Below are 27942 nucleotides of genomic sequence, written 5' to 3' on the forward strand. Positions count from 1 at the left end.
CATTTTAATGTGGAAGAATTTAACAAAGTTTTTCTCAGAGGCTGATTATCCAAGCAGCCAAAAAAAGTACAGATTTGGAAAACAGGTTTGAATCAATAGCTATATATATATATATATATAGAGAGAGAGAGAGAGAGAGAACAATGCAACAAATAACCTTCTTTTCAAGCCCACATTGAATTTTTTTTTAATGAGCCATGAGTTACATCACAAAGGATAACAAATTTCAAAGAAATAACCATCATACAGACCACATTCTCTGATAATGTTCAGACACTAAAGACTCCTAAATAACACATGGGCTAAAAGAAAAATTACAATGAGGAGTACAAAATATTTTTTAAAGTATGACAGTGTTACTGTAATCAGAGTTTGTAATCTAGTAGAGGAAAAAGACAATAATCACTCAAAAATTAACATATATAATATATTGTAGCTATGTATATACATACACGCATGCATACTAATTATACAATATACAATAGCAAAGTGCTAAATGCTATAAAGGAAAAACAGAACGTGCCAAAAGAACATGTCACTTGGGGTTTCCCGGAGAAAAATGACATTTTGGAGGGTGGGGAAAGGAGGAGGAGATGCACATCCCAGGCAAGAGGAAGAGCATGTAAAAAGGCCCTGAGGAGAGAAAGAATAAGGGGGGATCTGAAAGGAAGACAGAAGTGCTGGCGTGCAGGAGCAAGGGACAGAGTAACCTGAAACAACTGGAAATAAATTACACCTAGGAAAAGGAGATTCTTGAAATATATAAATAGGATAAAACAAACAAGAACTGTTTTAGTCAAATTAAACACCTTTAGAAATATTAAAAAGCCTTATTCCCATTTAATTGTAAAAGTTTTAAGGAAGTATTCTAAATTTATAATTCTCAAAAATTTGTTATTCATCTCTTAACTGCCATTACTTTGGCCAGAACAGTAGTCATTTCTCCAAGTCCCATCTTTTTCTTTTTTTTTTTTGATCAAAAAGTTTAAACTATTATCATTCCAGTTTTTCCATTAAAACAAACAGTACCCTAAGTAGCCTAGGGATTACAATGGAAAACCAAATCAGAGGTAAATGGAAGGATTAAGCATATTCAGAAACACTGCCTTATTAACTTTTTATTAAGATATAAAGATTAAACACAAAGACACTATAATCAATTCCTAGTTAGTATTTGGAATAACTACATATATGCGTATGTAAACCCAAACACTTATTTAGAAAATACAAAAAATTACTATTTGTTTTGCTCTTTCTTCAGACTATCCTTACAATTTTCAATAGTGCCACATAATTTTACAACTAAATTTTATTACATTTGAACACTTCAAAGAGCTATAGTTTTGAAATAAATTTTGCTCTGATTAGGGAAAATCTATTCAGAAAGTACAGTATACATGAATTTACAGTACTTGTCCAAATATTACCAGCATATAAATTATTTTGTAAAGTTGTTTCTTACACACAGGATGTAAATTAAAACAAAAAGGAATTTGTATTCAAAACAAATAGAAGCAACATTGGCTCCTATATGCTAAAAATATAAGACAGATTTTTTTCTTAAGCACTCTAGATACAAATATTAACTATGGGCTGAGAACTTTTAATTTCAATAGAATTCAACAAGATATACAAGTAGAGCTCTACAAATATATCTCATATAATAACCACATGCAAAACCATTTTATCACAAATACTACCAAAACCCTCTGAAAAACATAAACTACAAACACATTTCTTTCCAATTTATTGGAGTATAATTGCTTTACACTGTTGTGGCAGTTTCTGCTGTACAACAAAATGAATCAGCTGCATTTATACATATATCCCCATACCCCCTTCCTCTTGAGTCTCCCTCCCACCCTCCCTATCCCACCCCTCTAGGTCATCACCAATCATGGAGTTGATCCCTCTGTGTTATGCAGGAGCTTCCCACTAGCCATCTATTTTACATTTGGTAGTGTACATATGTTAATGCTACTCTCTCACTTTGTCCTACCTTCCCCTTCCCCACAAACCCCTCCCCCCACCGTGTCCTCAAGTCCATTCTCTACATCTGCTTCTTTATTCTTGCCCTACCACTATGTTCATCAGTACCATTTTTTTTTTTAGATTCCATATATATGCGTTAGCATACGGTATTTGTTTTTCTCTTTCTGGCTTACTTCACTCTGTATGACAGACTCTAGGTCCATCCACCACACTACAAATAACTCAATTTCATTCCATTTTATGGCTGAGTAATATTCCATTGTATACATGTGCCACATCTTCTTTATCCACTCATCGGTTGATGGGCATCTAGGTTGCTTCCATGTCCTGGCCATTGTAAATAGTGTTGCAATGAATATTGTGGCACATGTATCTTTTTGAATTATGGTTTTCTCAGGGTATATGCCCAGGAGTGGGATTGCTGGGTCATACAATAGTTCTATTTTTAGTTTTTTAAGGAACTTCCATACTGTTCTCTATAGTGGCTGTACCAATTCACATTCCCACCAACAGTGCAGGAGGCTTGCCTTTTCTCCACACACTCTCCAGCATTTACTGTTTCTAGATTTTTTGATGATGGCCATTCTGACCGGTATGAGGTGATACTTCACTGTGGCTTTAATTTGCATTTCTCTAATGATTAGTGATGTTGAGCATCTTTTCATGTGTTATAAACACATTTTTAAAGAAATTCTCAGTTTTAACAACTACAAAAGCAATGAATATCAATAAAGCTATTTGGCTTAAAAGAAAAATGAAGGGCAGTGTAATATAAATCCCAATGCTGCAAAGTTGTTTTTGAGGATGCAGTCTTGAGTTTCTTAATACAAGGTACTAAACATTTTCAAAAATAAATGACTTATTCTATACAATTTAAAGTCCTGAGCTAGAGTTCTAAAAAGAAAAATTAAGCAGTAGATGAAGAGTAGGTATGTAGAATTAATGTTATAAAATATGATTTTTATACAAAATGTACCACTCTTCAAATGTATACGGTTTGATATGAAATTTTTGAACTATGAGTGTTGCGCCTAATTTTTAGAGTAGCCTCAAACCATTCAAAATTCATTATTTTTAAAATGTTTTGGTATTTCTGAAGTGAATGAACATGGTACAGAATGCAATTTAATGTTAACTTATCTATATCTTTCCACCCAGTAAAAGTAAAACCTTTTTTGAGCTCAGGAAAGAATGTATCTTTTGAATGCTTTATCTCTAAATAAACTCTACTTTTAGAAATGTCATTATTTTGTAATATGAACTAATATCCATCAGGAATTGGCCCAGGTTTTAAGAGAAAACACAAAGGAGACGTAAGGTGTCAAATAGTCTTAAGTTTGCCCTATGCAATTACATACTCATGATTACTTTTTACATGAAAGTAAAGTGTTTTAAAGAAAATAAATACCTTTGTAAAAGTTATTATTATTATAAACACAACATCCAAGTCAAATTTCTAAATTAGCTCCATTTTACCTATTTCCTTTGAAAAGTACCCTTCTGCCACAATGTAAACAAAAAATGGTCCATATGGAATATTACTCACATCATCATTTGTGGTGCGGGCCCTTCAACAGAAACCAAATCTTCATTAACCCAAGCTAGAGAGATTTTATTTCTTGCACATGCCCAAAGCAATATCAGCTCACATTTTCTGTAAGCCTTGAAGAATTTTTATTTAACATAATGAGAGGTTTAATAACACATGAAATACTAGGTAGCACTCTTCTGTTGCCGTTCACCAACTGTTTTTATGGTGGTAACTCCGAGATCTGGAATGCGATGGAAAATGAGAGTGTTTTGCTGTCTGTGCTTTTTGAATGTAATCCTTCCTGAAGATTGGGATTCTTTTGTAGAACTAACAGAACTCTTGAGATTCTTTGTAAGTCAATAAATTAGTGATTTCATTTAAAGTTCCATAACTTACAAATTCATTAGATATTTTCACTGCCTATAATTTTGTGTTTCAAAAGTGGATGGTAAGCTCCATAAAAAGTCAGGGTCTTATATGTAGTTCAATGCACTTGGTACATCTGTTATAAATTCCCTTTAACCCTTTACTCCTTCAGATAGAAAAAAACAATCACCAAACTCCAAAACTGTGACAATCTAAGCAAAACCGGGCCCACTCCAAGAATTTTTATTGAGATTGAGTTAGATTTACAATGTTAAATCCAATCTCTTTATTTATAATTAACATACGATACCATATTATAGATGGTTTCAGGTATACAGTGATTTAACACTATGAAATGATCACAATAAGACCAGTTATCATCTGTCACCATACAAAGTTGTTACACTATTACTGACTATATTCCCTATGTGTACATTACATCCTCCTAACATTTATTTCATAGCTATAAGTTGGTACCTTTTAATCCCCATCAACTATTTTGTCCATTCCCCCCCCACACACACACACTCCCTTCCCCTCTGGCAACCACTAGTCTATTCTTTGAATCTATGAATCTGTTTCTGTTTTGTTTGTTCATTTGTTTTGTTTTTTAGATTCCACATATAAGTGAAATCATATGTAAATCCAATCTCTCTACACCAAAAAATTTCACGCCTCTTTCACAGTATCCCAGAAGCTGAATTACTTGAAAGAAATCCAATACAAAAAAGCTGGGAACTTAACCAAATTCAATCAGCCAAAATTCTGGGGGGTTCCACAAGGTGGAATGTGTCTTCTAGGGCTCTTGGCCTACCTAGCAACAAAACTACCATTCAGAGTGGAAATTAAAACTCTGAAAGAGGCTCTAAGTAAGACCAGCTCAATTTTTAAAACTGAGGAACTTGGTAAATATGATCTTGCTGAAGATCTAGTCCTGTTTCAGTTAGTGTATCAGAGACCATTCTGGCATTACATTTACACACCGGCCAATATTCTAATAAATAATTTGCTTCCTCATTAGTTAAATGCAAACAAACAACCCCCCAAACTGTCTCTATATATCTTTTAAAAATCTAAAATTGCTTGGAAACAGCCTCCATGAAAATAGAATTTTTACAGCCAAAACGCAATACTGAGATACAGAATATAATTTTCTTTCATAAGAATTTTCTATACAGTTTCACAGAATAATAGAGTAGCTGAGTTTATAGGCTGAGAGGAAACTTTTTAAACCATCCTCACTCATATTACTGAGGAGGAAATTAAAATCAATTTATGAACAATGCAGTAAAATCATTTAATGCATACCTCTATTATAAAAAAGGAAAATCTCCAACAAAACTTCAGGGTTCTAATACTTCAGGTTCTAATACTTCAAAAGGCTAATTTTTTGGCCATTGCAAGTGCAAACGCAGCTCTTCCAGATTTGGCTACCACCTCCTGCCCAGTGCCGACCATAATGGACGATCACAGTAGGTAACTGCTGATAGCTGCTGATAGATAGAAGCAATAATCATACTTCACGGGCTTAAGTTAGACCCAGACTTTAAGAAAAATAATTAAAGTACTTTGTTCCTCAAACAATAACAGGGATTTTCTCAGGACTTCCTTGGCAGTCCAGTGGTTAAGACTTCACCTTCCAATGTAGGGGGTACAGATTTGATCCCTGGTGGGGGAGCTAAGATTCCACATGCCTTGCAGCCAAAAAACCAAAACACAAACATAAAACATAAACAACAGAAGCAATATTGTAACAAATCCAATAAAGACTAAAAATGGTCCACATCAAAAAAATATTTAAAAAAAACAATAATAGGGATTTTCTTTCTTTCTGTGGATGATGGATATCAGATTTTGTTAGTATTTTAAACTGTTGCTTTGTTTCTAAGGAGTCATTCACCTTTATTTAAAAATTAAAAGATGGTGATATTAGTAGTAGTGGCAGTAGTAACAGAACAGTAATCATAATAGTAATATTAGTCTAACACTTATATAGCACTTTAACTGCTGGGCACTGCTTAGGACATTAATCCCTACATTTAATCACTTAATTAACCATTTAGTCATCTAACCATTCTATTAAGTGCATTTAAACCTCACAATTACCTTGTGAAGAAGATATATTATTATTCTCATCTTACAGATGAGGAATCAAGGTACAAAGAGGTTAAGTAATTATCCAGTACCCCCACAGCTAGTGAGTAGCGGAGCCAGAAAACAAACCTACACAGCCTGATTTCAGAGTAAGAATTCATTCCATCAATGGAATTAAACTATGAACATATAAATAATACTAAGGACATCAAAACAAACACATTGCATAATTTTTAAAATAGAAAAAAGAACAAGAAAATTCACTTTATTTTTCTTCCCTTTTAAAACCTGAGTCTCCAAATGACAAAATATATTTCAATTTACGTATGTAAAAAGACTGCCGATACCCCAAGTATATCCTATTATTTTTTTCCACCATCTACTCCACAAACGAAGCTCTTTTTTTCTAGCTCTCTTAAAGTGAGAAGTGAATCACCACATCCATATAGATTAACTAAAGGACTGAGAACTAAGGCCGCCTACACCCACATGACTTCATCATTTCTGCCAAGAAATTATTACCCACAAAGATAAAGCTGTAAATCAGTAAATAACTTCATTGTTTAGGAATCTCCCAAAAGTCCATTTATCTCAACAATAGACTATTCAAACAGTTCCCTTTTCACAATATTCCCTCAACTGGGCAAATAATACACTCATCAAACAGTTGTATGCTTTTAAGACTTGGTTAAAATCCTTGCCTCATTGCTTCTATTAATTCTAAACTATTATTTCATAAATTTTGTCCCATTTCAATCATATCACTGCATTGATAGACCCACCTTAAATCTCTCAAGATCACACCTGAAATTCTACAAGATCTGCCCACGATCTCTCCACTGTGAAGTCCACTAAGACTTCATCCAGATATGATCTATTTACTGTAGTAAGCAGTAAACTCGGCTTTGCTTAATCAACAAGCCATCCAGGCCTTCTTTGGGGGAGTGGACAGTCAACAGAAGATAACATACCCTATTCCATTTCAGCTGCTCTCTTAACAACTCCTTTCTAAAAAAATCACTTCTCCTAGATCACAGGTGAAATTAAATATACCAGGAAATTGGATCATTTATAGAAAAAGAAACATAAACCAACAATTGAAAGGCGGTCAAGTAAATCTAATAATAAATTCAACACGAGATTTCAAACTCTATTTCATTGTAGTCACAGTTTAAGCTGAATTGGGTTAATTACACATCTCAGAATGGTTTAAAGTATTCCAAAAATTGAGGTTTAAAAAGAAAAAAGGAAAAAATGCCTTGAAATGTCAAAGTTTAAATAAAGTATTCTGCCATCTGATTAGATTTAACAAAAATTTCTTTTACTTTAATATGCCTCTACTGTTATATATCAAATACGAGCATATGAAATATAGTTTTAATCTTTAAAGACTAAAAATGATTTAAACCCATATAATACTTAGAAGATAAAATTTTTAAAAATTCGTTCATTCATCTATTATTTAGTATATTCTAGTTTTTTAAGGATGATCTTTTAAATTGTACCCCATCTCATTTCCAAAAGGATCTGGGATGGCTGACAAAAATACATTGAGCAGACTAAAACAAACAGAGGAAGAAAAATAAAGAAAAAACTTGCAAGTGCTCTCTCTTTCATGCGCGCGCGCGCACACGCACACACACACACACACACACACCCCCCCCCCAAAGAACTTTGTTTCAGATACTGAAAACCAAAAGAAGTTTCTTCAGCTTTCTCAGAAAGGGCATACTGCACATATGGTTAAAGACATTGTTTTCAATTAGGAGTGCTGTTTAAATGACTTAAGTGACTCACAGTTATATGGCTGGGAGGAGAGGAGGCAGATTAAAAGTCAAGGAATCAAGAGCAGTAACAGGATGAGCATGGCCATAAGCAGCAACCCAAGGAACAACTTTTAGAAATGCCCAGGTAGAAAGGGAAAGATAAACAGATTCAGACAAATTCTGCCCTCATCTGATGTCACCTTTATTCATGTGCCTTCAAAAAATGAATGGAAATATTAAAATTATACTTTAATTTCTACATATAAAATATATCAAGAAAACAAACATTAAAAAAATATAAACTCCTATTAGCAAAATGTATTGGCTGTACTGCATTCAACACAGCACTTACCTTCACTGACAGCATGGGGCTTAACAATGCAACAAGTAGTGCAGTTGGTAAATCTAGCAGTGTTGGCTGGCCCACAAACTCCGCTCGAAGGAAAAAATAACTCCATTTCCTAAAGACAGAGAGAAATGACTTTGGCGCATGTAATCTTGTTACACATCTGTAAAACAACTCAGGAAATGTGCATCAGATACTATTATCTAGTTACTTCAGAGAGGAACTAAGCAGAGGATATGGGGGAAGAGTCTGCCTTGGGAAGTCCCCATAGGGTCCTGCTCCATTACAATCTGTTCTCGAACTCCTAAGATATTTATGTGAGAGGGGAAGAACTGTGCAATTACTTTTAAAGTTTTACAGTATAAATTTTTTCCTTCAAATTTTCTAAAAATGCTTTTTACAAAGACTGACTAAGTGAACCTTGTTTTAGGTCTTAAAAGAACATATAAAGAAGTATTAAAGCAATGACAATGTATCATTCTGTCCCAGGATTAAAACTGAGAATGTCTTAATATATTTTGAATATTGGAAGTAATCAAGATAAAGTTCTTATTTTACCCAAAGCTTCAGTTTATGAGACATAGGTCCAATTTTAAACTTGTCATTAAAATATGTAAAATTCAATTAAAAATTAAGAAATCTTTATAGAAAAAGGTTAGTATTCAAGAATCAGAGCTACAGTTAGTTAAAACTAATTAACTACATACAGTGTGAGTTTAAAGTCAAGTCACATGAACCTTATTTTATAACCAGAGTCAGGCTGTGCTATTTGCTTTGCACATTAAAACAACAACCCAGCAATCTGAACTAGCCACAAAGATGGCCATACTAATCAGTAAATTACTTAGACATATGCTCTCCTGCCTCTAAACTTTTACTGCTATTATTTCTACTATTCCCTATAAAGCCCTCTGTCCCAAAGAACTATACCAATGTGTAAAGGGTTGCTTTAAATATTACCTCCTCCAGGAGGCCTTTTCTGATGCCCCCAATCAGTACTCTGTACTCCTCCAAAGTTGTGGTTATTTTTGTAATTGCCCTCCATGAATTATAAATTTGAAGAAAAGAACTAACTTGCATAACCGTATAGGTCCTTTAGCATCTAAAACAAATAAATAACTCAAAGTAAAAACACACTTTTCACTGAATCTAAAAACTGAAAGATCATAAGATGTATTAATGTACCACACTGGTGTAGATTAAAAAAAATCATCAGCAAGATGAGGAATTGTTCAAATAGTAGCGTATATACTTGAGTGATTCTGGTATGAATGATGCTTTAGAATTAAAATGTTCCATTCCCTAGACAAGTATCTTGCTGCCATTGCTTATTACTCTTCTTGATCAGCAAGAGCAAGTACCGCCTGTAGTCCTGTACCAGATGCTTTGATTACATGTTCTCAGAGAACGTGTACTGTACAGGTCAAAACTCAAATATCTACAGGGTCCAGGCAGGTAAACAATGAGTGAATGAAGTAAATCTGGTGTGACAAGAAGGCATGGTAGAGGGCTGCAAACTGGAAAGGGCATGGCCCTTCTACAGTTCCCCTTTCTCTGCTTCCTTTGCAACAAAACTCCTCAAAAGAGATGTCTTTATTCTCTGTCTTTACTACTTCTCTTTCATTTCCTCTTAAACTTACAACTAATTACCCTTTCATTCCACAAAGGCTGCGCATGAAAATCCCTAACTACCTCCACGTGGCCAAGTACCCTGGTTAATTCTCAGACCTCACCTTATCTGACCCAACAGCATCTGACACAATTGATCCCTACATCCTGGAATGCTTTCATCACTTGGTTTTCTTCACACCTCACTGGTTGCTCCTTCTAGTCTCCTTTGATGATCTTCTCCCATTTGGCAGACCCCTAAGTACTGGAGAGGGGTCCAGTCCTTCTATTGTCACTATGCTATCTACTGTCACTCTCTTGTTGAGGCCCTCAAGTCCCATGGCTTTAAATGCTATGTGTACTCTGATGGCTCCTGCATTTTAACCTCCAGCCCAACCTCCTCTCTAAACTCCACATCCATATCTATCTACCACTTAAAGACATTTCATATTTAAAACATCCAAAACAGACTTCGAATTTCCACTGTCTCCCATATATCTGTTCAAGCCCACCCTTTTCCTTATCGTTCAATTGCACAAACCAAAAATAAATAACAAAAAACAAAAACAAAGAACACAGTGATTCTTGATTTCTTTCCACCTGTCCAATCTATTAGGAAATCCTTTAAAATATATCCAGAATTCAACACCTACCTCCATATCTGTCACCCTTTCCTTACCACATGACACCACCAACTCTCCCTTTAATGACTGCACTAACCTCCTAACTGATCTCCCATTTCAACTCTTCCCACAATACACATCCCCCCACCCTGCCTGGTCTGTTGTTAACACAGCAGTCTGAATGAAACTTATAAAAACAGATCATGTCAGTCCTCTGCACAGAACCTTCCATGACCTCCTATCTCATTCAGGATGAATTTCTAAGTCCTAGATGTCCTACAAGGCCTCATGTGACCTGGCCCCTGGCTACACCTGACCTTATCTTCAGCTATTTCCATGAAACACATTTCTGCCCCAGCTTCACTGGCCTCACTTCCTCACCGTTCCTTGAGCATAGCAAATATGTTCCCACCTCGAATCTTTGCATGTATTGTTCCCTTTCTTGCTGGGACACTCCCTCCTCCAGACATGTGCATGGTTTTCTCCCTCACTTCCTTCTGATCTCTGCTCAAACCAGAGATTGGAAGGACTTTCCGAATATCCTATATTTAATAGCATTCAACACCTCTATTCCACACACGATGCTTCCTGGACTCTGGTCATTTTCTATGCCCTTCCCCTGCTTTATTTTCTTCAGAGCACTTACCAATAGACATCAGAGTTATAGGTCTATTTATTTATTATCTGACATCCCCCCACCAGTAGAGCTGTAAGCTCCATATGAGTCAGGACTTTGCTTTGTTCACAGTAGCTTCTCAATAAATATTTTGGAATGATTGAAATTCAGAAACATTTAACACATAAAACTTTATATCTATCTACGTTGCATAAATGAGAACACTCAGAAAGCTTAAGTAACAAGCCCTCGCAAGTTAGCAAGTAGCAAAGTCATGATTGAAATCTAGGTCATACTGATTCCAAAGTCCTGAGCTTTTTCTATCACCTTCTTTCAGATGTAAAAAGCAATGCTATTTAACCAATTATGTGGCCAACTATTTTTGTCTCAACATCTCTAACTTTCTTTTTTGCTCAATTTTAAAAAATGAAAATGCAAGTTTTTCAAGTACTCATTTATATATGCTGAATAAATATGTATTTAAGGCAAAAAATATAAAGATTGTCACTTAAATGTACCTTAGTGAAAGTGAGTAATTCTGTGCCTTTGCTTTCTTTTTCTCCCTGTGCAGGCTGTCACATCTGTCCTACCTATTAATCCAAGCTAATATTTGCAAGAGCACTGTTACTAGGTCATTGTTATATGGCAACTAATTTAGAAACTTCAAACAACAAATGTAAAGTCACACAAAAAATATCATATTCCTTTGTGATTTCAGCTGCTTTAAATATTTTGCATTAAGCTTTTCTCTTTCCAAGGTTCCCTGCTATTACTCTTAGCCTGTCCCAAAATAACCTAGCAAGGAAGGATAAAGATATGTAACTTTCCCCAAAATAAAACTCACACTCAATTTCATAAGCTTTAAGTACATAGTTTTTTGTACTGTATTTTATACAACAAATTTTTAAGTACATAGTTACACTGTTTCATAAATTTTACCCTAAGACTCCATGAGAATCTCACTAAAACATTTGACTAATTTACATTCATATCTTTAATTATCGTAATAAAGGTATTACTAAATGGTTGCCAGTTAAAAGTTTCTCTAAAAATTTCACACAGTAATTTTAAATATCACTTTTGTAAAGGACCCAGATTAAGACATTTTAAAAAATGCTGAACTATATATATTCTCCTAATATCAAATATGAAATCTGTTCTCAGAAAATAATCCAAAACATTAATGAAATGTGAACTCACATGATCAATGCACCTTATTTACAAATATGAAAAGAATTAGAACCTAACAAAATGTCCAAAGGTGAGGAAATGCTGAATTGAATGTTTTATCCATGCAAGAGAATATTCCACAGCCATTAAAATTTACTCTTAAGAGAGTAATCTGGTAACATGTAAAATGTTATGATATATTAAGTAATAAAGAAACAAATTAAAATTAAAACGATGTAAAAATGATGTTTACTATGTAAATTATATAAATGATCAATGGAAATGACTTGGAAGGAATATAATGTAATAGGTAACTATAAACACTTCTGGCAGGATTTCTGATGACAAATTTTCTTTTCTCTAGTTTCCAAATTCTCTGAAAACTATTTCCATTACTTGCATATTCTAAAAGACTATAATGTTGAAAACAAGATAAGCCACTACTTTTAGCATATGCAGTAGAGAGTAGTGATTAAGCACAGGGGCTTTGGAGCCAGAAGTTTCTGAGCTGGAATCTTCCTGTGGTCAAACTACTTAAATTCTGAGTCTCAGCTTCTACAACAGTAAATTGGGATGATATAGGCAAATGCACAGCATACCGTAAGAACTAAATGAGATACTAACATGGTAGGAACTATGCCTGGGACACAGTGAGCAGTCAGTAAACGTTGTTTGTTGTCATTTTTTCAATTCCAAAACTTTTTTTTTTTTTTTTAACACCTGTGATCTAGATTCTGGCGGTATAAAGATACATTAGACATCCTCAGGGAACTCACAGTCTACTACTTGGATAAATATAAAAACAAATACTTTTTAAAACATGGTAAGTAATAGAGGTATGTGGTAGGCATGAGGCAAGCATCTAGCAAGGGCACCTCACACAGAAATTGGTAACAGTTAAGCAGTTGTTATTGTTTTTTAAAGTTTTTCTTGAGATATAATTAAATACCTCAAACTCCACATATATAAAGGATATAACTGGTAAGTTTTGATATGTTTGCTCCTGTGAAAATATTGCCACCCCTCCCTTCTTTTGGTAATACCTTTCTTCTGCCTCTCCCTGCCTCTGTTACCATCAACCATTAACATTACCTCCCTTACCATTAACCAGTTGCTCCTGTAACCATTTATCTGCTTTCCATCCTTACAAATTAATTTAATTTTCACCAGTTTTACATATATAGAATCATAGTATCATAGTATGTGCTCTTTTGTCTAACTTCTTTCACTTATTAAAAGTATTGAGATTCATCTACTGTACATCAATACTCATTCCTTTTTATTACAAATAGTACTCCATGTGTTGATATTATGATTTGCTTAATCATTCACCTGTTGGACACTTAGGTTTTTTCCAGTTTTTGGATATCACAAATAAAGCTGTTTTAAACAAAACTGTGTGCAAGTCTTTGTACTGGCATTTGCTTTCATTTCTCTTGGGAAAATACTCAGGAGTAGAATGCTGGTACGTAGAGTAGGTACATGTTTGACATTTTAGGAAACTACTAAACTGTTTTCCAAAGGGTTTGTACCACTTTAAATATATGTTCAAAGCTTCTGTCCACTTTTTAATTGGATGCTTGTTTTCTTAATAAGAGTGAAGCTGGCATAAAAGAAATAGATCAAAAGAACATAAGAACTCAGAAATACAGCTGTATTTAACAAAGGTGCAAAGGCAATTAAGTGCAGAAAGGATAATGTTTTCAACAAATGATGTGGAACAATTAGATATCTAATTTTGATCACACCTCACATCATATACAAAGATGAACTCACAGTGGATCATAGAGCTAAATATAAAACTTAAAACTATAAAATCTCGAAACGGAAACAAAGGAGAATGTCTTTGTAACCCTGGGGGAAGTAACAATTCATTTGATGTGACACCAAAAGCACAATACACAAAAGAACAAGTTGATAAATTGAACTTCATCAAAATTTTTAAAACTCCTGCTCATCCAAAGACACTGTTAAAGAGAATGAAAATGCAAACTACACACTGAGAAAATATTTGCAAATCATATATCTGGATAAAGAACCTGTATCTATAATATGGAAAGAACGCTGAGCAGAGTTTTAAAGGACAAATAAAAACTACTTGAGCAAAGGGAGAGAGAGTATTCCAAGGCGGATGGGCAGGGTTAGTAAAGGCAATAGATCAAGAACACCACAGTATACAGAGGGAGAGGCAGGATGTAAGATGGAGAAGAGGCTAGGATTCAGATGGTTTTTGTAAAATGTGTTAAGAAGTTTGGACTTTATTCTGGGGGTTAATGAAGTACTTCAGAATATTTTTAGTAGAGTCATGACATGGACAGATTAGAATTCTTAGGTAGCTCACTCTGAAGCCTGTGTAGAAGATGTATTTGAAGGGGAAAAGTATGAGCTAGAGCTGTTGCAGCAACCCAGCTCAGAACTAGAACAATAACAGTAGGAATGAAGAGAAAGAGGAGGACTCAAAATGTTTATAAGATAAAATCTACAAAATGTTTTATTCCCTGGATGTGAGGGGATAAAGGAGGCAGAAGAATAAGTACTGGCTCTCAAGTTTCTTTGCTAGTGATACACAGAATTCAAAAGGACTAGTTTGACAAGTTATAATCAGTTCAGTTTGGAATACATTGTTTGAGTATGAGTCTGAAACTCCAAGAAGAGTTCTAGATATAGAATTAAGTTGATTTTTTTCATATAAAATTATCTTGCACAATATATTGAATGACTTATACCAAGTTCTCATTATGTGGGTCATTTCTTGCACATTCTGAGCTGTTACACTGACAGTCCTGCCTACTCCCATGCCAATGTTATACTGCTTTTCCTACTAAAGTTTTATTTTAAGAGTCTTGCTATTGCATAAATAAGTCCCCACCTTGTCACTCCTACATCTTCTTCCTCTTTCAAATTGTCTTGGCTGTTTTGGTTCTTTCACACGGGAGTTTTTCTTTTTTAAGTTTCAATGAAAAACTTTGCTAGGATTTTGACTGGAATTGCACTGAACTTATAAATCAACTTGGAAAAAATTGACCTCTTTATGATACTGAATCTTCCCATCCATGCACATGTATATATGTTCATTTATTTCTTTCTTATTGCCTAAACTAAAATGTATAGCCTTCTCCAAAAAAGATCTCCCACATCTTTTGTTAGGTTTATCTCAGGTGTCATATAGTTTTTCACCATTGAAATGGAAATCTTTTAACTATGTATAAAATTGCTAACTAATGAGATTTTACTGTATAGCACAGGGAACTCTACTCAGTGCTCTGTGGTGACCTAAATGGGAAGGAAATCCAAAACAGAGGGGATATATGTATACGTATAGCTGATTCACTTTGCTGTACAGTAGAAACTAATACAACATTGTAAAGCAAATATACTCCAATAAAAGTTTAAAAAAAATAATGGGAATCTTTTAAAATTGTATTTTCTAATTGGTTATTTCAAGTATATCAAGAATACTAATGATTTTTATATATTGATACATATGCAGTATAACTTACATAGATTTGGGAAGCACCATGAAAATGAAACAATGATAATATCAATAGATAACATCTATTAAATACCATATTCCAGGCACTATGCTAAGCACTTAAATAATTTCACTTAATCCTTAGAAGAACACTATGATGTACTTACAACTATTACCTCATTTTACAGACCAGGAGACTGAGAGCAGTAAAAGTAGTACACCAGGGAACAAAGCCTGTACAACACCAATACTACCGAACGATAGGTGAAGGGAAAAAAAGCCAGTTAATAAGACATAGATCATGATTTGCTAAATATAAAGCAAAAAAGGATAGTGAGATATCACAGAATTAAAATAGTGTGGAACATTTCAAAAAGGAGAATGTTCAAATGTGTTAAATGTTGCAGTAAAATAAGAAGTGAAAAATTTTCTTTGGATTTTATAATTAAGAGGACACTGGTTATCTTAGCCAAAATGATTTCAGTGGAATGAAACGAAGCCAAATTGTAGTGAGCGCTCTCAATGTAGTCAAAGGCAACTGAACAGAGTGAGTATAGTCTAGGCTTTGGTGAAACTGGGTAAGAAGGAAAAAAAAAGATTATACAGTAACGAGTAGGAACTCAAGGTCAAAAAGAGGTTATTTGGGACTGCTTGTATAGTGTTTTTCAATCTTTTGCCAATATCTGCGGTCCTTGCTTTCTCATGTATGCTACATGTTCCAGCTGCAGTATTTCTCCTTGATAGCTGGTCAGCTAAAATAATATCCTAAAAAAGTGTTCATACGAATAACAAGATATTTCTCAGATGAAAGTCAGAAAGAGCTCAGAAAATTTAAGTGTACAAAATAGAAGCAAATATGTTTAAGACACTTCTTTGAAGGAAGGATTATGGTAGCTAAAGTTATAGAAGGTTCTCCACTACAAAAAAAAAAGGGAGGGTGGAGTCATTCTGCAAACTGTATCTGCAGGTAGGAATTTTTCTACCAAGCTTAGCACATGCATTAAGTATGTGTATGCATCGAAACACACAAGTATATATACATAAGATGAGTCTAGCTTTACCATGTAAATGTACAAAACTTCCCTTGCATTTCTAAATCCACTTATTTTCAGCATCAACAGTATTACTGAAATAAATGTACAACCTATATCACTATCTGATAAAGATATGGTATAACTGGACTTAGAGTCAAGATTCTTGGTATGGTAAGAGGCAAAGAATATCTGCAAGGTAAAGCATCTCGAGAAAAATACTGAAATGATATGCTGACACTTTTCCCATTTTATCTGTATTATATCAAAGTTTTTTCTTAAAAAAAAAAAAAGACTGAAAAAATATTTTTTACTAATGGGAAGTAGCTAGGGAGCTTAATGACCAATTTTTCGGATGAATGAATTCTCCTGATAAGTATTTACTGAGTATTTATTATATAGCAGGAAAATTCTAATAAAACAAAACAGAAAAAAATGCCTGCCCTGATGGAACTCCCTGGTGGAATCATCTAATGTATAAATACATATAGAGCCTAAGTTATCTAAAATCTGACAGGTACATGTGTGCTCAAATATATTAAATGAACTGGTGAAAATAAGGAACAGAGAAAGGGATGGAGCAAGATGCTCATGGGAGAAATAGGAAGAACATATAAATGACTTTCAGTTCAGCCCCCAATTATTTCCTTAATTATTTATGCCATCATTTTTGTAATATCTTACAATATGTGACTGGTATTTTTTAACAACTGAAAATAATACTACATTTATAGTAAATGTCTACTAATAAGATCAGAGGTCAGAGACTATAATCGCTCTTGCACATCCACAACCCTCCTATCATACTTGCTTCACAAAACCACAGCCATGGCTAAAGCACCCCTTCACCCACTCTACACCTACACCCATGAAACTCAACATGGCTGGAGAACATCCATACTCATAACTCATGACCATGAACTTCAGGCGAGCCATTCATTCACTATAGCAATCATATCATATTTCTCTAACCTCTTACTTTGCCTAGTCTTTCACATGATTATTTCACATCCTCTCTTATAACCAACGAATACCTTCTCCCGCATCCTCACTTTTAGCGGTTTAGCTGTTTTTGACCTTGCTTCCTACTTTCCTATTGAGAAAACTGAGGCAACAAGAATCAGCATCTGTACCCACATACTCTGCATTCCCATTTGCTGCTAAAGACAACTACCCATGCACCACTGTGCAGCCAATCTGGGCCCTAATTTCCATTCCCTCTTACCCAGTCAATGACATTGCTACAATGTTTCCCTCTTTTCCCCAATCATCAGTTTTTCAGAACTGTAATTCTAATCATTTCAAAAAAAAATTTTGACCCTGCTTTTCCTCATAGCTACCACCTCATTTCTCTGCTCACCTTTGCAGCACAAACTTCCCCCAAAGAGTTGTCTAGATTCACTGTTTAGAATTCATAAATTGTTAAAAGCTTCAGCAATTTAAATCTTTGAAACAAAATGGGACAAACATTTTAATTGGAGAAAACTTATTCTGACCATGACCAGGTTACCAGTTCTCAAAGGAGACATATTACTGAAACACTGTTAATCCTAGGCAAAAGATCAAAGGTTTTCTCTACTGCTAAACCAGTTGTATAAATCCGCCCTAAGTCAGCAGTGACAAAATGCTTTACTCTAGCATCAAACATTTAGCAAAACCAAAACAGAATTACAATAGTTTAAAAACACCTTACTCTGGCAGCACAAGCAAAAGAATCAGGGCCATGAGCTGCATTTCTTATGCCATCTGTTCCAAAGAGGGCTCTAATGCTTCCAGGAGCATCTGTACGTGCCAGTCCAGAGTTTGCAGGTCCAAGAAGCCTTTTCCATTCACATATGGCATCATCTCTTAAAATCTCCATGGCAATTATAGGACCACTGGTAATAAACTGGATCAGCTCACTGTAAAACAGGTAAAAGAATGACTTGCTTCATTTTTCTATCAGCCTAGGAATCTCTCTTAATAACAAGGATATATTACACTTTGAGTATTTCAACACATACTCATGAATACAATCTCAAAACTATTGGACATAGTGAATTTTACATGGGAAAGATAAAATTTTCATAAATTGAGTGTCTTACAGTGGCCCAAGTCTCTACAAATCACTAATGTTGTCAATTACTGTTAGCAGAAAAAGCAGTGTTTCAGTGAATTATCTCATTGACTTAAAAATGCATATTTTTGATCTATGCTTTTTGCATTGCTCTGAAAGGTACAGAGGAATCGTTTTATTTTCACATGGTTTACCACTGTAGTCAAATAAAATCTCAACAGAGAAAGTGATGAGTGATGTAATAAATTTGTAGTAAGAATTTAATTATTTTTGTGTAGATCTATTAGAATTCAAAGAATGACAATGAGTTTGCAGTCAATAAGCACTGAGCTGGTCTAGTGACATATAAGACATTAAACTAGAAGCTGTAATACTACAAACACATACAAAGACTATAACAAAGAATAATTTCCAAGAGAATTGTAGGTGCCTATTCTACACAAAGTTTGGGAATATTTTTATAACGCTTGGTTTAAAATAATCTATAACATAATGATTTTCTTATGTAAAAGTTTTCTTTAATAGAACACTATACTGTACAGGACACCAAATACCATTTCTATTGCAGTAACTTGGCTAATCCTTCTTTATCAGAAAAGTCAGTATTCCCCCTTTGTCAATAGTTACACGAAGTGCACAATATGCACTTAACTTTAAATACAACCCACATATTTAGAACATAGATTCAGTTTCTAACATACTTGTTGCTGTATTTCAAAGAACAAAATGTATATCAAACAACTTAGTTAACATATAAAGGTTCTATGAACAATGTTTTATATATGTTGAGAATGTCAAAGAGTTTAAAACACAACAAAAATATTCAACATAAAATGTAATTATCACTCTATTTTTAAACTACTGAAATCTAAAAAGAAAGCTATGTTCCTTATAGTTTAAACAAATCATTCTATTTGCTTCTGATTAAAGTTTAATATATTCATTTAATGACAGGAGAATTTTCATCTAATAAAAGGAGAAAAAAAAGACAATTTTTAGAAAAAAAGCTCTCTGCAGTTACAAGATGTTGCTAAGGACTTTTTGACAAATTATTCTCATGTAACAAATTTTTGAGTAGTAAAATTATAACTCTTTAGTTTTCCATGATATCCTCCATTACATACCACGAGCCCCAAATTCAGTACCTACTTTAAAAAGGGCTTTGACTGATGGTCTATATGAAAATCTGTTGCTTCTTTCCTATAAAATAATCAAAATGACAATAGTTAAGAATTATGTAAGGAAATTATTTTAACTTGCATTAATATAATAATGAAATTCTCTATTTGATCCGAATGTGAATTAAGGACTTTTCACCAAATATCCTACTCAAATCCCCCCCCCCTTTTCAAATTTTTGCTAGTATGGATATCTACGCTAAGATGTAAAATTTAAATGAACAAAAGAGGCAATATTTAGTTTACTACTCATGTTCAAATCCACTATGATCCTTTTCACTAGTATCTTTAACATTCTAAAAACAAAGTTTAACATATGAGCAATAAAAATTATTTGTTCTTTAAAGTTCAAATAAGTTATATCAAAAAATATAAAGCCATCTTCAAATTCAAAATTTGTTATCTCCTTCTACAGGCTTTAAATTTGAGAGGCTAGGCTAGAATTTTAATTTAATAGTTACAATTTTCTTCCTTAGATAGATCGCTCCAAAAGAAAGACTATATACTTGTGTTTTTAAAAACTGTCTGACAAATTATACATATCAATATATTCTTATTGGTTTCTAATGTATTAAAAACTAATCCTTAAAAAAAAAAAAAAAAACACTAATCCTTGGGCTTCCCTGGTGGCCAGTGGTTAAGAATCTGCCTGTCAATGCAGGGGACGTGGGTTCGAGCCCTCGACCGGGAAGATCCCACATGGCTGTGGAGCAACTAAGCAACTAAGTGGTGTGCCACAACTGCTGAGCCTGGGCTCTAGAGCCCGTGAGCCGCAACTACTGAGCCCACGTGCACTACTGAAGCCCACGTGCCTAGAGCCCGTGCTCCACAACAAGAGAAGCCACCTCAATAAGAAGCCTGCATACCACAACATAGAATAGCTCCCACTCGCCTCAACTAGAGAAAGCCTGTGTGCAGCAATGAAGACCCAATGCAGCCAAGCAATCAATAAGTTAATTAATTAAAAAAAACTAATCCTTGAACTTACATCTCCCCAAAAAAGGGGTAATATGGAGATATTCAGAAATCTGAATTTACTAAAGGCATTCAGGATTTAAATTTATATTCTCACAACTATATAGACAATGCAAGGATAACAGACTTTCACACTGATTAAAAAAGTTATTTAGACTTTTCAGTTAATCAAACCAGTGTTTCAAACGCATGCAGTTTTCTCAAAGGCTTTAAACTGAATTCATAGTATGTGACAAATACATGTCAACATCAACTTTTTAAAATAGCAAATTAAAGTATCCTCTAACATTTCAGGCTTGATAATTTAGTATGCAATGCTTTAAGACCTTATAGGCCCGTTACAAAATGAATTCACATAATAAGCTATATCAAGATATACTTTTATTCAAACCAAGTGTACTAAAATATTCTCTTTGGCCATGAAAAGATTATGAAAGTATACTATGCAAATACAGAAAATAAAATTCATCCCAAAAAATGGAAGTGGAAGAAAACTCATTTTTCTAGAGCCTATTATATGCCCCAACATTAAATTTTACTATTCCCACAGCAATACATCAAAATAGGTATGATCATCTTCATTCTACATTCGCAAATGATGAAGTTCAGCATGATTACAATAACTTGTCCAGGCCAAAGTGCTAGTAAAGGAAGAAGACAGGCAGATTTGAATCCAAATCTCGGACTGCTTATGACCTTTCTACTACCAACTTCAGAAAAAAAAAATTCTACAGGGTAAGGAGAAGAATTTACAGAAATGATATGAATATTCTGTACTGCAGCTTAAAATGAGGTAAAACTGAGTGTCTAAAAAAATTCAAGTGGGGAGTATTTTAAAAGAGTTAGCAGCGAGACTACTAATATGACCAACTCTAAACTTTAACACAACTGAACTACTAAGAAAAATCATGATTTTTTAACATCAATGAAAAGAAAAATATTAATGACTGAAAGTATCTTAGTGTTTTCTTCTAACATGTCACTGACCCCATAGTTATTTCCATTCAAAATCTATAATAGAAACCAAGATGAAACCAAGATAAGAGTTCATGAATTTTTTTCTCATCATTCTTATTTAATTCCTCCCTTAAAAAGTTTAGATGGAGAGAAATATTAACAAGTGTATTACCACTGAGAGAAGTCTTTTTGCTGTTGTTTTGTTATGTTTTGTTGTGTTTTTATAAAGAAACCATTGTCACACAGATCTATTAATTCTTTTACAAAATATTTACTTAGTGCCTGCTTTGAAGCAGGCACTGATCCAAGAACTGGAAGTACCAAGTTAGATGGAACTCAGCTGCTGCCTTTCAGATACTGTCATGAGGGAGGAATTGACATTTGAGCAAATAAGTTTAGAAAAGATTTAAGCATTGGGAGATACTCCTCCACGGGTCTCTGGCACTCCTAACATGTCTTATTGAGTATGCCAAGAATGCAAGGCCCCAACTACTCTTTATCCTAGCCATTTCTTGGAGTTATGTTTATAGTGAGCAACTTTGAGGGATGAGGTCATGTCTCTTCAGTACAAAGAGCAGGCTTGTTTACTGCTTGTTAATGAAACAGTGGGTAACCTAAGTTCAACGCTCCTCAGCTGTGATGCAATCAACTGTGTATACACCATCCCCCCCGGCCCATATTACATTATTCCCACGGGACACGAAAGCAAAGGGAACCAACAGAAACATGATGTTCATTACGCTTGTTGAACCACACTCAAGCCCTGTCTCTGACTCAGACGTCCCATGTCTTCTGCTAGCATCCCTGAGAGAGTAACAGACTAAGATACTAGCTTTTAAGTTGGGTAAAATCCAAGACTTGACAGTAATATTAATAGAGACATGAGGTGCCATAAAACATTTTAAAAAGCTGTTAAGTTCTCTTTGGCATCTTTACTGTTGAAAGTTTGATGCCAAATTACCAAACACTGGAAGTGTGGAGACATAAAAAAGTTTTAATCTCACCAAAACTATTCAAAGTCATCTCTCCAGAATTCAGCCCCATTGCCAGCTATAAAGGCAAGCATTCTCAACAACAGACAGAAATGGGACAAGTGTAACTATGCTCATAAAGGATCATAACCTCGGTTTCTACTAAATAATAATGTTACCATTAGTACTATACTACCACCACTAATATACACTTACTATGTGCCATGGTTTTTCAAAGCACTTTACTTTTATTAAACTCAACCCTCATAACGGCTTTACGATACAGGTGATATTTCAACCCCCATTTTGCAGATGAAGAAACTGAAGTACAGAGGTAAGTTGTTCAGAGTCACAACCTAGTAAGTGGTGCAGTTACAAGCAATCTGGCTCAAGATTCTGTGCTCTGAAATAGAAGATGCCTGCCCTTCTAGAATATATGTAAACTGGGAGCTCTCACATAGGGGAAAAATTCAAATTATGTCATCAGTGGGGTAAAACTGAGGATGTTTTGTTAAGGTTTTTAGGGATCAGACTTATGAAAGCTGCATTGACTATCTACTGCTATCTATCGTCCCTGTTCCCACAGAGACAAAAAAGCAATTGTCCATGGGAGAGAGAGCCAGGAATAGCAGTGAGAAGACCCCTAACCAAACACACACACACAAATCAGCGGAGTAACATAAGAAAACTGCTGGGTCCAGCCCTGCCTAATAGCTACGTTAATGTCCCTACCTAACGGGGAGTAAGTCTTATTTTCACTAAATAACTTAGAAAATATCTGATCAGATAGAATGGCTTGCTTTTCAGAGCAGTAAATTGCTATATCTACAAATTATATATATGTTAGGAAGAATTAAAACATTTCCAAACACATCACTTTTAAAAATCTCAACAGTAACATTCCCTTGTCAAATTGAAGTAATCTAATATTCATTTCTTCTATAATTTTTATACAATGTGTCACACTGTATAAAAGAAGAAATTACAATTATGAAACACTGGTGTTATAAAAGCAGATGGGGTTATGAAAGACAATAAACAGTTAATGTCTAATAAGTAGTTAATAGTATAATCTGACAACTCCTACTTGCTTAGAATTCAATCATTATTTATACATCTGGTTACCTGTTGTCTTCCACTTTCTCATTCTAATAAGATTTCTATTCTTTGTCATTCTGTGGAAGTTTTTAAACAATGACATGAAAGATAGATGGTTAAAAAAAAAAAAAGGAACCAGACATTACATAACTGAAAATGATCAAAACATTTACCTTGAAAGCGTCATCATTTTGAGTTTGGTTAGAGTAAATCCAGCTTTGTTTATTATTTCAATTATTTCTCCCACCTTTGATACTGCATCTGGTTTAATCAGGGCTAATGTTCTGTAGAGAAATAAAGAATAAGTTTAAAACCAAAAATAGTTTGGCAGTTTTTACTTTTAATTCCCAAGCAGTGGCAGTTTCCTTAAAAATCCTAGACCAAACATCAAAGTGAATTATAAACAGAAGTGTATTAATGGTCTCTTAAAAACTTACACAATGGAAGTTTACTATTTTTTTCCAAGGAAATAAAAATTAGGTACCCAATCTAGAAAAACAATAAAAGCTTAGAGGAAAAAAAAGTAAAGACTGTCATTTTAAATATGCCAACATTATAAAGCCCAGATGTTTAAGATGTCTACTTCTTAGCATATCTTTTATTTTTTTAATAATATAATTTTTTTAATTTGAGAAGCTATAGAACAATCCACGATAAATTAAAATGCTAGACAATAATATGACTTGGTAGTGGGGGAGCATAGTTAAAACATGTCCTTTTTTATTATGTGAGAGGAGGGTAAAGATAATAACTTTGGATTTTGTTAAGTTAAATATGCATGTTAACATTTTTATGATATAAGATATAGTTTTCAAAGTGATAGAAAAAAAGAGAATTTAGGAGATATATCCAAACACATTGGTAATAAACACAATAAATGTAGGAGACATTTAAAACAGGGACATAGAAAAGCTGACTGTGAAAATGATCACTAGGCAAATCCTAATTCATGGAAAATTGAGGGAGTTATATTAATATAAGATAGATTTTAAACAAAAAACATTAGCAGAAAGTTGTGCGGCTACTATGGAAAGCAGTATGGCAGTTCCTCAAAAAGTTAAACAGAGAATTACCATATGATTCAGCAATCCCATTCCTAGCTACACACTCAATTGAAAACAGGGACTAAAATACTTGTATGCCAATGTTTATAGCAGCATTATTCACAAGAGCCAAAAAGTAGAAACAACCTAGGTGCCCATTAACAGGTGAATGGATAAAGAGAATGCGATATATACATACAATGGAATATTATTCGTCCATAAAAAGGAATGAAGTGCTGACACATTCCAAATCATGGGTGAACCTTGAAAGCGTATCTTTTATAAAAGACAATAATTCTCTAAAAAGTTCCATTAAACACATTAAGAACTTGATTTTTGGTCTCTTAGATGTTAACATGTGTATGCCATGCAGTCAGTTCAGCATTGACTTGGAAATAATTATAAATTCTTCTATTAACACTCATTCATAGCATGAATGATATACAAAGAACCAAATGTCTTCTTACCTGATGATGTATATGGCTAGCGAACGCCCTGCTAACTTTTAAAATCACACTTTCCTCTAAGAGGATACATCAGAGCTATGTATTCTCCCCCTGAAGCCACAGAATTCATGGATTTTTGGAGATGGAGATCACTTGAATTTCCTCATTTTACTAACAAGGAAACAAGGCCCGGAGAGGTAACGCTCCAAAGGTCACACAGCTGATCTGTGGCATCTCCAGGACAGAACACCCAGCTCACACGACTCTTGGGTCTGTGCTCCTTCCACACCACAAATAATGCTGCTATTACAATTAGTAACAGGGAGCATAGTCACAAATCCTCAAGGCTAAAATCTGCAAATGCAAGGAGTAATGCAGTTTATATGGCACACAAAGTAAGACCAAAAATTGCTGCCACTTTCCCTTTATTTTCCATTGTTCTCACACATTGGCATTAATTCAAGGAATCCAAAAAAGGAGAATGGTTGGCCTTTTCCAAAGTGGACTTTTTTCACCAATGAGACAAACTTAGCTAAGGATATAATGATACAAACATCCTTACTTACAACTGGATATAACTTATGACTGGCTTTTAAAACCTTGAAATAACAAAAGTTGTTGATTGTAGTCTGAGAGAGCTTGTAATACATGGACTATCTTTTTATTTTGAAGCAAGTAAGTCACTTATAGCATTTTATATGGCTTCAACAGAGAGAGTTAAAATTTGTCACTTTTTTTAGTTCACATTGTTTAAATATTATAAAGCCAAACAAATCCATGATTGTTTATGCTAAACTCTGGAAACATCTTCAGGAACCAAAGCTCTTAAAGAAAATTCAAAACACATCTACTGTGAACAAGAAGCAATGTGAAAAATTTTGCAGTTTAGTTTAAAATGCAGTTTCATTTTCTCTTTAAATGCCTACAGGAGACAAAGCCTTGATTACTGTGATTAATAACTCTAAGCGAGTTCCTGTGTCACGTCTTCACTGTTTAATCATTCAGTAGATAACAGTTAAAATGTATTTTGGAGGGAAAATAAGATAGGCTTTAGGAACTGTATGTATTATTTAAAAGTGAAGATAGCACACAAAGAAAGTAAAGGGCCATAAAAATATATTAAGAGTGCCGCCATTATCTGTTGCTGCATAACAAACCACCCCAAAATGTAGCGGCTTAAAACTACAATTTCTCAAGATCCTGTAGGTTGGCCAGGGCATGGTTTCATCCGACATGGGTCACACAGCTGCATTTGGCTGGTGGGTCAGCTGGGACAGCAAGGCTTCTCTCTCCTTGAGGCCTCAAGAGCTGGAACAGGCAAGATGGATTCTCCCCTAAAGCCTCCACAAAGAAATGCAGCCTTACCTACTAACACCTTGATCTTAGCCTGATGAGGTCTGTGTTGGACTTCTGATCTACAAAGCTAAGATAATAAATTTGTATTGTTTAAGCAACTGATTCTGTGGCAATTTGTGATGTCTTCAATAAAAGACAACAGAGGAAAAAAAAAAAACTGAAGAGAGGGAAAACACCTCAACAGCAACAACAAAAAAAATGGCAAAAAGAAAAAAAGAGAAAAGCAGGAAAGCTGTAAAATAGTAGAAATATGTACAAAAATACTAATACAACATATATAAATGTACATGTTACATGTTACCAGTGAAAATGTAGAGATTTTCAGGTTGAAAATTTTTTTAAAGCGCTACATGCTGTTTACAAGACATATATCTAAAATATAACTTAAGGCTGGAAGTAAAGCAATGACAAAAAGGTATCAATCAAAAACACAATATCAATCAAATCCACTCTTGAGAAAGATGGCTAAGGCCACCCATTCCTTGGCTGTGATCTCCTTCCACCTTCAAATCTAGCAATGGAGACTGAGGCCTTCTCACACTGGCATCTCTCTGGTTCTCTGCAGCCAGGAAAGTTTCTCTGGTTTTATGGACACCTGTGATTAGACTGCACCCATGGGAATGATCCAGAATAATTTCCCCATCTCAAGGTCTGTGATCTTAATCAAATCTGCAAAGTCCCTTTGCTATGTAAGGTAACTGTTGGGCTGCACCTGCAGGCCTGCAAGCCTTGTAGATGCCCAGCCTTGAGATAGAAGAAAGAGCCCGGAGACAGCAACAGAGACCTCACTGGTTTAACAGATGGGGGAGCTTACATGTCTGAAGCCAGGTCCTGGAGCAGCACCCCACAGTGTGAAGCAGATGGTGGGCAGGATGTAGCAGCAGTCTTGGCTACTCACGGCAGAGGGAGGCTACCATTTATAGGGGGAGTTGATGTCAAGTGGGCTCATCAGTTACCAGGGGCTAATTAATAACCCTTATAATTAAGAGGACTGGATAGTCATGTGAGTGAAGCAGGGACTGGTTAATGGCGGGGGGTGGGGGGGAGGTAGCTATACAGAACAGCCATCTTGAATGGCCTGGCCATACAGTAACATATTCACAGGTTCCAGAGATTTGGACGTAGACATCTTTGGGCAGCTATGATTCTGCCTACTGTACTCTCTATTGGTTTGGAGTTTATATACTTTTGCTCTAGTTGTTAGCTGTGAAACTTTTTCATACTTATTTAACTTAAAATTCTTAAAA

The 27942-nt window shown here is 34.6% G+C and overlaps 1 protein-coding gene across 4 annotated transcripts in view; it reads right to left on the reverse strand.

Moving 5' to 3' along the window:
- NME7 (NME/NM23 family member 7) overlaps positions 1-27942 on the reverse strand; it is a 237183-nt gene that overhangs the window by 159484 nt on the left and 49757 nt on the right. For all 4 annotated transcript variants that reach the window (XM_057729094.1, XM_057729093.1, XM_057729092.1 and 1 more), the window contains 4 exons: positions 24024-24134; positions 19821-19871; positions 18309-18516; positions 8102-8210 (listed from right to left, as the gene is read on the reverse strand). In XM_057729094.1, coding sequence (XP_057585077.1) covers positions 8102-8210; positions 18309-18516; positions 19821-19871; positions 24024-24134 — 479 coding nt within the window. The remainder of the gene's footprint in view (positions 1-8101; positions 8211-18308; positions 18517-19820; positions 19872-24023; positions 24135-27942) is intronic.

Source organism: Hippopotamus amphibius, chromosome 3, assembly GCF_030028045.1.
Source record: "Hippopotamus amphibius kiboko isolate mHipAmp2 chromosome 3, mHipAmp2.hap2, whole genome shotgun sequence".
Classification (NCBI taxonomy): Eukaryota; Metazoa; Chordata; class Mammalia; order Artiodactyla; family Hippopotamidae; genus Hippopotamus; species Hippopotamus amphibius.